At 35.8% G+C, this 12,084-nt stretch overlaps 2 protein-coding genes across 2 annotated transcripts in view; both read right to left on the minus strand.

Annotated features, from left to right (window-relative positions):
• Positions 1-511: 511 nt before the first annotated feature.
• slc22a2 (solute carrier family 22 member 2) lies at positions 512-6,789 on the minus strand. Its single transcript, XM_052098880.1, has 11 exons — positions 6,283-6,789; positions 6,066-6,169; positions 4,994-5,148; positions 4,523-4,691; positions 3,866-3,980; positions 3,677-3,780; positions 3,374-3,588; positions 1,722-1,830; positions 1,473-1,585; positions 1,178-1,277; positions 512-1,087 (listed from the first exon to the last, which is right to left on the minus strand). Exons 1-11 carry the CDS (start codon positions 6,697-6,699, stop codon positions 1,000-1,002), a joined length of 1,689 nt encoding a protein of 562 aa, XP_051954840.1. The 5' UTR covers positions 6,700-6,789; the 3' UTR covers positions 512-999.
• Positions 6,790-7,889: 1,100 nt separating this feature from the next.
• The window catches only part of igf2r (insulin-like growth factor 2 receptor), a 59,139-nt gene continuing 54,944 nt past the window's right edge, over positions 7,890-12,084 (minus strand). Inside the window, exons 46-47 of the mRNA XM_052098957.1 lie at positions 11,887-11,956; positions 7,890-10,371 (exon numbers count right to left, since the gene is read on the minus strand). Of these exons, the coding sequence (XP_051954917.1) occupies positions 10,003-10,371; positions 11,887-11,956 (439 nt within the window). The 3' untranslated portion in view covers positions 7,890-10,002. The remainder of the gene's footprint in view (positions 10,372-11,886; positions 11,957-12,084) is intronic.

A 12,084-nucleotide genomic window follows, 5' to 3' on the forward strand; every position in this document is an offset into this window, starting at 1 on the left:
GATTTTGGCACCATTCAGAGTAAATTCTAGAGACTTTTGTATGTGAAAATTCCAGGAAATCAGCAGTTACAGAAATACTCAAACCAGCCCATCTGGCACCAACAATCATCCATGCGATTATCTAATCAGCCAATAGTGTGGCAGCAGTGCAGTACATAAAATCATGCAGATACGGGTCAGGAGCTTCAGTTAATGTTCACATCAACCATCAGAATGGGGAAAAATTGTGATCTTAGTGATTTGGATCGTGGCATGATTGTTGGTGCCAGATGGGCTGGTTTGAGTATTTCTGCAACTGCTGATCTTCTGATATTTTCACGCACAACAGTATGTAGAATTTACTCAGAATGGTGCCAAAAATAAAAAACATCCAGTGAGCCTCAGTTCTGCGGATGGAAATGCCTTGTTGATGAGAGAGGTCAACAGAGAATGGCCAGACTAGTTCAAACTGACAAAGTCTACGGTAACTCAAGATAACGGCTTTGTACAATAGTGGTGAGAACAATATAATCTCAGAATGCTAATCTGGGATGCAGGTTGCCGCTGTTTTGGCAGCACCAGGGGGACCTACACAATATTAGGCACAATAGTATTGTTGTGGCTGATAGGTGTATTTATATACTCTATTTACTGCATATAAATCTGTACTGTATTTTATTCATCAACCACTAGTTCAAAACATTGTAAATGACCAAACAATAATTTAAAACAACATTTTAAAACAGATATTTTTATGGAGACGTATTATCTTTAAATCAAAAGTCCTTTGATTTAATTTTTGATCTTTAATAGATTTTTTTTTAAACAAAAATATACAATTATCAACTTTAAAAAAAAAAAGTTGAATGGTAAAATCAAATGGCTAATTTAAAAACATTTGTTTAAAATGTTTACATATTGAAAATAAAAAATGTATTTCAATTCTGATATTTTTGTTAAATCCTTAAATGAAAAAGGATGCTTGCTGATGTTCTGTCTATTAATCAAAAACTATAAAAATCAGACACTTGTAACTTCTTTGTTTGATGTCACATCAGTGGGGAGCAAATTTTCAAGTTGTTGACTCTTCAGATGGTTTCCTTTGTTTCTGTGTGTGAAACATTTTACATTTGTGAAAAAAAAGATTCAAGATGAAAAATATTACCATGGTGAATATGTGCAGGCAGAAAAGCCTTACCTGTCTGGACATTCAATGTCATCAATAGTTTCTGGAAGAGGTACACCTTTGGTTTCAGGTAACAGCAGAACCAGTCCACCAGCCACAAATGCAAGAGCACCTGTGAAAATAAACATTCACTTCACCGACCTCATCTCTTGATTACCATCTCATAACATGACATGTTTATGGTTAGGGGCATCATTCACCAGGACAACAATGGCCCAGGCTACTTGGCTAAATCACTTTGGGTTGCCCATCTGACAACACAAGTATTACAAATTCAATTGGATTTCAAAGAAAGTTTTGCATGTACCGAAAATTATGAGGGGTAATTCTAGCCATATGACAGCAAGCCTGTAGAGCAGGAATGGAGCTACAATCCCTCCAATGTCACACAATGTGGAACAGGCTGACACGCCCAGATTTCTGCAGCGATAAAAATATAAAATAGATTTCTGACAAACCTGACCAAAAACAATCTTTTGCGTAGTAAAGCGTATAAATTATGTTTAGTAAAATGTGCAATGAAGGATAAACAGGGTTACTTTGCCGTATAACTTACCTGATAACAGTGGGATATAGTTCCGTATTCACAAACACTACCATTTCAAAAGCCATAGTGATACCAAGTCGCCCAATACAAGCAACAGCGGTTTTAACCCAGAACATACCTGTAGATCACATGCATAGAAGAAAATATACAAATATTTCCATGGTTATAGGGATAGTTCACCCAAAAATGAATTTTCTCTCATCATTTACTCACCCTCATGCCATCCCAGATGTGTATGACTTTCTTTCATCAGCAGGACTCAAAGATTTTTAGAAAAATATCTCAGCTCTGTGGGTCAATACAATGCAAGTGAATGGTGATCAGACCTTTGTAGCTCCAAAAAGAACCATTATTGTGATTTGTATGTGAAATGATGAAGTCTCTATGTGCGATACAGCGTACATACGCTTATACAGAAGTGATTACAAAATAAAAGTCATTACATGATGTCAAAATAAAAACCATTGTATTTTTTTGACATGAGTATGTTTAATGCATTCTCGCTCTGTTATGGGTCCCAGAGTAGCCGACTATATCGTCTTTAGGACGGGCCAGTAATTGCGCATCGGTGGGCAAGCCCAAATTATCAAGAGGCCCACCGGGATAACACCCGGTGCTCCTGATGGCCAGTCCACCCCTGGGTGTGGGTAAAAAAATTGCTAAATATTTAAGTCCTTGTTTACTCTAAATCTTTGCTTTAACTTTCAGATGTAAAAGTGAAAGTGGAGATTTAGAGTAAAAAAAGGACTTACATTTTGACGTTTTTCACCCACACCTATTTTATAGCTTCTGAAGACATGGGTTTAAACACTGGAGTCTTATGGATTCTTTTTATGTTTCCTTTATATGATTTATGGAGCTACAAAGGTCTGATCACCATTCACTTGCATTGTATGGACTTATAGAGCTGAGTTATTCTTCTAAAAACCTTTGTTTGTGTTCTGCAGAAGAAATTCATACACATCTGTGATGGCATGAGGGTGAGTAAATGATGAGAGAATTTTCATTTTTGGGTGAACTATCCCTTTAAGCACAAGGGCTTGGGGCAAAAATGCCAGGTGAATTGACAAAATGCCCCAAATGTTTAAATATGGCAGAAAAAAAAAGAAGGAAAAAAAACCCTTGTAGTGAATTCTTCAGGTTTGTTTTATCTTATATGTAACGTATGTATATAACAGATAGTTGCGACTCTAAATTCGGATTGAAAAAGCCACATTCAGTCACACCGGGTGCAGATTTTTACTGTATATTGATTAAGTTGCTTGGCAACCGCAAATTCCTTCAGTAAGGATAATTCACTTTTTTACTTGGCGGAAGAATTGTTAATTCCGATTATAATTTAGGGAAAATTTTTACTCTTTATTGAACATTGATGTATTTTACCACATTGTAGTTGCCGCAGTTTTACACCAAGTATGAGAAGCTTCGTGTCGTGGCTAACTGCTTAAATGTATATATTTTTAGATTTTATTCTGGGCCTAACTAGCTTAGTATGGGTTTGAAGTGTTTGACAAATGGATGGCATGCTGTGTGTTTAATATAGAGGGGAAAAGCTCTCATAAATGTAAAAAAATAAATAAAAAATAGCTCCTGAAGATTTATTCCAAGGGTACAAACAGTGACCATTAATACACAAATTACATTTCTGACACAGTACTTACTGTCTGGTATAAAAGCTGTGATTAAGCAAGCAGCCCCCGCCACAATATTCGCACATGCGAATGGAAGTCGTCGGCCAATTCGCTCAATAGTTAAAAGAATGAGGAAAGCTGCAGGGAATTCCACAATTCCAGATATGAAGAAGTCCACATACACATTTCCTCCAAGGATTCCCAGCCTCATAATGAGCCCCTGGTATACCACAGCACTGGTAAACCTGTGAGGGTCCCGAGATACAAAGTAGCTTATGGATTTATGGTCATCCCAATGCACGTAAAATGTGTGTGGTTTGAGGATTGACTTACCAGTTGAAACTTAGGATGAACGTGTATTTTCTCATGTTGGGAGTCTTGAAGAGGTCCAAGAAAGAAGCTGTTAAGGCAGAGGCCTCATTATCATCCGTGAGATTCTAAATGAATGAATTTGGGTGTTAATGTGAAGCACTCATTTTATGCTCAACAGAAACACCATCAATGTGTTTTTTTCAAGCCTACTTTAATGTTCTTGGAAAGTGTTTTCTTGTTCTCTTTGGCTATTGCTTCTGTGATCTCTAGTGCTTTTGTTTTGTTGTTTTGGGAGAGGAGCCATCTTGGTGATTCGGGAATAAACCTGAAATCATAGTGTATTTAAACAAAACAAAAGATTATTCAAAAAGAAATTCATTTAAAGAAAATATTTAACTTGCTGTAAATCAGTCAAAATGAATTTAGCTTCTACTCAAAAGGATTCTTGAGAAGAAACTCACAGGAATTTTGTTACATATGGTTTATAAAATACTTAAGGGCTGTTCAAGGGGTCTGAGACCCCTTAATTCCATGGAATATTTTAGTCACATCAAATAGATATCTGGGCGATATTCATGTTCTAGATGGATTGTATTGTAAATTGTATTTAATTTGGAATATTCCTTTAAATTTTAGAAGGTGTAGATTAGGGTTAAACTGTTCCATATTAGTCTGGATGTCCTGTATTTTGGCCGAAATCAAGACGTCCTGGCAATACATACTGTATTGGCAAAATTCAAATGCTTCCCATATTTGTATGGCAAACAATGTACAAAGTAAATCAATAAAAAAAAAAATAATTACTTCCTTCTAAGGACTCAATCTAAATTTGTATTGAACATAGTGCCACCTGTGTATAGGCCTTACCAATAGTATGACAGGAAGCAGAGGTAAGGTAAGGTGAAGACCACCTGTAGCCAGCGCCAGTTTGGTATGAGGTAAGCAAAGGGAGGAAGAATAAGAATGCCGATGCTGAAGAACATCTGATAGGTCACTCCGACTATTCTTCTGTATTCCACCCCTACCATCTCTGTGACTGCAGCCATGAAAGCAAGATATTTAAATTGTCAAGAATCTCAATACTGCAGTAAACATTAAATGCAATACCACTGCATCTCAGGCTGTGCCATTATGGAAGATAACTTGGTAACTTTGGATAAAAGTGACTCTTTCATAAATAAATATCAATATCATGTCCCTGTTTGGTAATGTTGTAAGTTAGTGCTGTGAAGACCGCACCAGTCCAGGCTTCACAAAAAGGTACTTTGGGGTGTATAAGGGGCTCTTCTACTTAAAAAATCTTATAGAAATTGATTATCAAATAATTAAATTCATTACTTAGTACATATCCAACCATCCAGCCACCCTTCACTCCAAAGCCAAACAGAGCTCTGAACACCAGCAGGGCAGTGTAATTAGGGGATGTGGCAACCAGAATTCCTGTTACTACAATGAAGATGTTTGTCATTAGGAAACTCTTCTTTCTACCAACTCTAAAAGAACAAATACAAAAGGTGAATCAGACATATGGCTATTGAAACATTCATTTTGTGTATGCCAAAGGAAAATGAGATAAGTAACATTTGACAATCACCATTTACAATTGTGCATTTCTGGAAAGTTGTAAGTACAATCAGCTAGAAAAGACAAATGAACATGAGATATAACAGTCTGAAGGTATGTGCCAAATTTGGTGGATGTAGCTTGAAAGCTCTAGGAAAGGAGTGGAGTAACGTCTGGCCTCAGGGCCATTTAGGGCCCGCAAGGCCATTTTACTAGGCTCGCCAGGCCATTTGAAAAAACATAAAAGCAAAACTGTAAAGATTTTTTTTTTTTTTTTAAATAATGATTCAAAGTTAACATTTTGTATAACAGAATGCATACGTTAATTTCAAACCACAATCAGAAATACTCGAACAGGCCTTAATGGGAAAAAGGTTCCCCAGTCCTTCTATAGGAGAAGTTACAATGCTAATTTTGGTCTTGGTTTAGGGATTTTGGAAAAACAGCTTAAGCCAGGCAAAAGCTAGTTTGCTGGTCACCAAACATGGTGAGGCTGGTCTCTTGGCTGGTTTAAGAGGGGTTTTGGGCATTTGTCCGCTGTTTAGGCTGAGAGACCAGCTTTCCAACATTTGGCCGGGCCATGAGACCAACTATGACCAGCAGACCAGCTTAGGTTGGTATAAGATGTTTTTTATTCTTCTTCCCAGCAGCAAGAAGCATTGCTTTTTTTTGTTAACAAACTGTACCCTGGTTGATAAAGTTAGTGTGAAACTTGTTTTTTTACTGAATTTTGATTGTGGATAATAAAGGGGAGTTCTTGAAATGTGGACACAAGGCATCCAAGTGATAATGAAAAGGTTAAAAATTACATTAGAGAGTGAGACCCTGTAGTAAGTGTCTGCCATACTTGTCTGCCAGGTATCCAATTGCAAAGCTTCCCACTAAGAAGCCAACATTGAGTGTAGCCTGGAACATGTCAACATACCAGGCGTCTGCACACACTAGGTGAAACTGTAACACACAGGTCTTATATCAGCCAGTAGCATCTTATTCTATTTAGTATAAACGCATTTGATACAATTATCGACATAGGAAAGTGCCTGTTTTGTGAATCTACCACTCACCTCAGTGACAAAAGACTGTTTCCCATTATAATCATACTCCCAACCATCCGTACAAGCTGTCACGGTCATTGCAGAGTGCTGGGTCTGGCTGATGTTGTTTTCGGGATTTTCACAGGTGAAAACAGTGGCATTCCAGTTTATGTCATATCTCTCACACTGGCTGTAAACCAAACCAGCAGAACTATTCACCAGGGGTACAGTCATCATACGTGTGTCTTGAAGACCCCATCCACAACGCCCCCGGATCTCACTGACACCTGGGTCACGGCACCAATGCTCAGGGGTGAACCCCTGGAACACAATCCCCACATAGACAAACGCAAAAGGCATGGAGACAAAACAGAAAATGGCAGCAATTCGCTTCTGGCACCGACCAAACTTGCCAGCCTCCTCCAAGATGTCATCAAAAGTTGCCATGGTCGTAGTATAATATGTGTGACGGTGGAGGACCCAAAGGTGTGAGCAGCTTTGGAGTTCCTGCAAAGTTCTGGGACAGAGTATTTACCCACACCTCGATGATCTAAAGTCCAGAGAGGAGGGTGACCTTTGATAAACTCGTACTGGGACTAACCAATGATGCGTTGAGGCAGCACATGGGCCACCAAGTTACATTTTAATAGAAGAGACCTCAGATGTCACAGAGTTTATATATTGGTCCCAGTATTATTTTTGAACAGTTAGGTAGCATTGATACAATGCCAAAGACACGTACAACTAAACCATTACACATTTAACAAAACCCGAAGGTGTCTGTCGAGACTTATAGATTTTTTTTAGTGTTGGCAATGTTGCAATGGAATAAATGACCATGTTTCACAAAAAATAACTTGAAAAATCTTGTAGTTTAGTGCTTTGCTCAATTGTACAATTGTTATAGGGGAGCTCCGCAACTTTTTGGGGTTTGAATCAAGAATCTTTAGCATCATAGCACCACCACATGTACACCACCAGCAACATGCACAACAATTAACTGCAGGTTAGTTAGCTGTGACTATGTTTAAATTGCTTTAAATATGCTATATCATTAACAAAAGCTAAATGAAAAAAAAAAAAAAAACTGATTTTTTTCTACCACTCAACTACCATTGAATTATGTAATGTTTAAAAACATTTATTTTTTTATGTTTTAGTTTATTAAAGATTACTCAATTCAATTTGATAGATTTTGTTATGAAATTGAAAGGTATAAATCTTAATTTTTTTGAGTGTAAAATAAAATAAATTTTCATGACCCCAAATCTAAATAATGACTAAATAAAAACAACAAATTAATTTTAGTTTTTGATTAACAGTAAATTAGGACATTTTAAACCTTTACAATCTGCCTTCAATGAACATGAAAATGCCCAAAGCCCTAAAGCAAAAATTAAATACACAAACAAATAAAGCACACATACACACTAATACATTTTCTTTTAAAAACACGTTAATTTTGCTACGTTAATGCCTCTCATCTGCACTAGGATGGTGTTTTCACCACCGAAAACGGAACGTTTCGGAAAAGCTTAAGATTGCCGCATTCTTTGAAAAACAATGAGTTTAAGAATAAAAATGGTTTATGGATTAGATTCTAAAATTTAAAAACACTGAAAAATTAAAACTAAACAAAAATTAATACAATGAACACAAAATAAAATGTATACTATAATAACCCTGGTTGTTAAATGATCATTTCTTCATATATTAAGACCACTAACAAGTCATCAAACTACAATAACTCTTAGTAAGAATGCATGCTGAGGAGCTGATCATTTTATTTAGATAATCTCATATCTCCGCATAAACAAATTAAATACCCAAACAAAACGCAGTAAAACATGACAAATAGTAGTCTCAGAAGAGCCAGTCTCAATCAGAAAAAAAACACATCAGTTAAGGATCCAGGGACCTTCTCTTCAAAGACTTGTAGCATATGATAATCCATACAGCATATTCAGACAATTTTAATAAGCAAATGGAAAACCTGTAATGACCAATAGCATTCAAGCCTACTGTCCACCTTCTGCCTTAAAGACGGAACAAAAACATCCACCAAAGTGCAAAGTACTAAACAAGCTTTTTTTAATGACACAGGTGTGCTGTACTGAACCTCGGCTTGAAAGTGCCTTCTCAGGTGCAGTGAGTTACGGACAAACATACAGAACTGTTCTGGATTTATTTGGCTACCATATAGGTGAGAAATACATTTTCAGAATTGATAAGACAACAAACTAATTCAATGTACTGTATGTTGAGCCGGAGAGAGAGAGAGAGAGAAAAAAATACTGAATGATACAGAACTGATGTACAGTTGTATCTCAACTGCCCACGTGAGAAGAACATTTTGGCAAATCATTTCTGGAAAACTGGCAACCTCAGAGGCCGCTGACTGCAACTCTTGCAACATGGTTGAGCAAATGTATGCATCTCTCAAAAAAAAAGACAAAAACATTTGCAGATGTTTTTGAGGCGGCAAATGGTTCATTGGTGCCATTCAAAATTTGTAAAGCATCAACGATGACAACGATTCATGCTAATGAATAAAGTGCCTTGCAAGCGTTTTTCTTTTTTGTGAGCTCAACTATACGGATATAAGGCTTTTTACAGACTAGGCACTACTTATGTGCAAAAAGTATTTTAAAACAAAGAGGAATAAAGCAACTGAACAATAACCAAAATAAACACCACATTGAGATTGTGTTATCTCTAAGCAATTATTCCGATTTTGCTGAGAAAGTGCAATTAAATTGAAAGCCTGCAGCGGTCATACATGGGATGCCATTCTGTCATGGCACTAAAACTCTGTATGCTGTCTGTGTTCTATTAGGATAAGTAGATCATGCTTATTTTTGGCAGAAAAAAGGGCAAAAGCATTGCAAAAAATATTCATTTAAACAACACACAGATGTTAAAGGGATAAATTCTGTCATCATTTATTCACCCTTATGTCATTCCAAATGGGAATGGAGCCGTTTTCCAAAATGTCAACGGGACTAGGGACGTGGTAACCAATCGCTTTCATTTAATGATAAAGAGCAGCATAGACATTCTACTTTTTTTCTCTTTTTAAGAAAGTTGGTCATACAGGTTTTAAATGACATGAAGGTGAGAAAATAACGACTGAATTTACATTTTAGGGTAAAAATGTCCCTTTAAGGTTTATATGAACGTCGATGCAGAATGCAAATGCGAAGCAAGTGATGTAGATTTATGGTTTAAATGTGAACTTGGCAAAGCTAATCAAATCTCCTCTTGGTGCTACATGGCTCAAGATATGCTAAATACTGCTTCAGATTGAAGATAAGAAATTCCTTCAATGTAACTGTCAAAATCATTATAATTTTTTTTTTTTTTTTTAATAACTGTTCCCAGTGAAAAAAAAAAAAAAAAAAAAAAGAAAAACCGTACCCAAAATCTTTAAATAACAATAGAAAATCTATATAGTTTTTATATAGAAAAACTATAAAGTTTTTAGGACACCAAATGAATTCACATAATAACATCTCTGTACATAATTCATCTCAACCAATGGCAAACAAACACACAAAATGAATAAACAATCAAATGTTTTGTCAGGACGGCGTTAAATATTTAGTAGACAAATCAACGAATCGGAATGCTGTAAGGTAAACAGCTCACAGATAAATAGATTTCCCTTTAGAAAAACTGAAATGAAGCAACTAAACATTTGGAACATGGTGGAAGACACATTCAAAAGTTTCTCTGGGCTGCCCGGTGCCCTCAGACTTTGAGTAGGTCTTCGTCACTGTCGTCTGGGTCTGGCTGTGGTTTCCTCTGGTTTCTATCGCTGTATTTGGTCTTGTTCTGGCTCCTTGTGTCCTCCAGAAGCCCCACCAGATCCTCATCGCTCTCAGCTTTCAGAAAGGCTGACTGCAGCCGTGATGATGAAGGGTGGGACATTCGGACCCTTGGCAAAGTGAGCAATTCATCCTCGCTGTCCTGCTCGTCCAGAGAGAAGGTGCACAGAGCATCGGCACTGACGGGCTTGGTGGTGATATGACCGTTCTCGTGCGGCTCCCGTGTGGGAGTCCCAGTCTCTTCCATCAACCATTCCATCTCGTCTTCACATCCGTCTTCATCGGTGTTCACCTACAAAGAGAGAAAGATGGTGGAGAGTTAACCTTTCTGTTGTACACACAGCGTTGATTAGACAGGCACCAAAAATCAGATTTTTTTGGCAGATCCATAAAAAAAAAATATTACGTTTTTTTTGGTCTAAACTGAAAAAAAAAAAAATTACAATTTTAACAACCTTGATCCAAGATACAATTGTATGATTTTGGAAAATGTATTTCTGCCTAAACAGTCAGATCAGTCTTTCATCTTAAAATCGAGTTCGGACCAAAAATATATATATTTTTTTACATATCCAGAAATCGGTTTTGCTTTTTCAGTCTAAACAGAAAAATAAATAAACCCACATGAAATACAATTCTTACAATCCTGATTCAAACCACATTTATATTTGGTTTTAAATCAGATTTTGGAAAATGCGTTTCAGCCTAAACAGTCCGACCAGCAGTTTATTCCAAATTCTAATTTTTAATTCCAAAAATCTGATTATTTGGTGTATCCAAAAGTTTTGCTTTTTCTTTTTGGTTGAAACAGCACAACAATTTTTTAATTATACTTGTATGTGGTTTGAAATCTACGGAAGAGGATTAGGGCCAAGCAATAATAAAAAAAATAAAACCATCTCGAGAATAAAGTCATTATAATGCGAGATTAAACTCGTTAAATTTCGAGAAAAAAGTCGAAATACAATCTTGAGAATAAACTCATTAAATATCGAGATTAAAGTCATTATAATGCGAGATTAAACTCGTTAAATTTCGAGAAAAAAGTCTAAATAAATTCTTGAGAATAAACTCATTAAATATCGAGATTAAAGTCATTATAATGCGAGATTAAACTCGTTATATTTCGAGAAAAAAGTCGAAATACAATCTTGAGAATAAACTCATTAAATATCGAGATTAAAGTCATTATAATGCGAGATTAAACTCGTTAAATTTCGAGAAAAAAGTCGAAATACAATCTTGAGAATAAACTCATTAAATATCGAGATTAAAGTCATTATAATGTGAGATTAAACTCGTTATATTTCGAGAAAAAAGTCGAAATACAATCTTGAGAATAAACTCATTAAATATCGAGAATAAAGTCATTATAATGCGAGATTAAACTTAAATAGTTTTTTCTCGAAACACGACTTTATTCTCGATATTTAATGAGTTTAATCTCGCATTATAATGACTTTAATCTCGAGATGGCTTTATTTTTTTTTTATTATTGCTTGGCCCTAATCCTCTTCCGTAGAAATCATATTTTGGGAAGACAAAAAAAATCCGTTTGAACAGACCAAATCAGCAGTTTATCTTAAGGTCAAAATTCTGATCTTATTTTTTTTTAATCTATTTCAGATCAATGTAGTTTAAAAAAAAATAAAAAAAAATAAATCCCCCCCAATCACGATTGGTTACAAATTATATTTTGGGAAATCTGAACAGTATAGGAGTAATTTGTCTAGATGTGTGCGCAGTGTGAACGAAACCTTTCATTCGTTTTTATTTAGAAACTTTGTAAAACATGATAAAATCTTACCCTGGAGTATTTGTAAGATACTGGATTTCCTTTCTTGCAGCAGCTGGACACTTTCTGTATGACAAGTTGCCTAAAAATACATAACACATCATGTAAACAAAGCACCTCTAAAATATATCTTGTTTTAATTGTAATTTTTTATAAATAAATACATTTAAAAAAAAAAAATAATAATAATAAATAAAAAGGTGTACCAAG

Source organism: Xyrauchen texanus, chromosome 30 (genome assembly GCF_025860055.1).
Source record: "Xyrauchen texanus isolate HMW12.3.18 chromosome 30, RBS_HiC_50CHRs, whole genome shotgun sequence".
Classification (NCBI taxonomy): Eukaryota; Metazoa; Chordata; class Actinopteri; order Cypriniformes; family Catostomidae; genus Xyrauchen; species Xyrauchen texanus.

Coding starts and splice junctions, on each gene's coding strand:
- slc22a2 (XM_052098880.1), bottom strand. CDS start 6,699: ATGGCAACTTTTGATGACATCTTGGAGGAGGCTGGCAAGTTTGGTCGG. Junction 3,981..4,522: donor TGCTTCCTGTCATACTATTG/GTAAGGCCTATA, acceptor CTATGATTTCAG/GTTTATTCCCGAATCACCAA. Junction 1,278..1,472: donor ATTACCCCTCATAATTTTCG/GTACATGCAAAA, acceptor TTATTTTCACAG/GTGCTCTTGCATTTGTGGCT.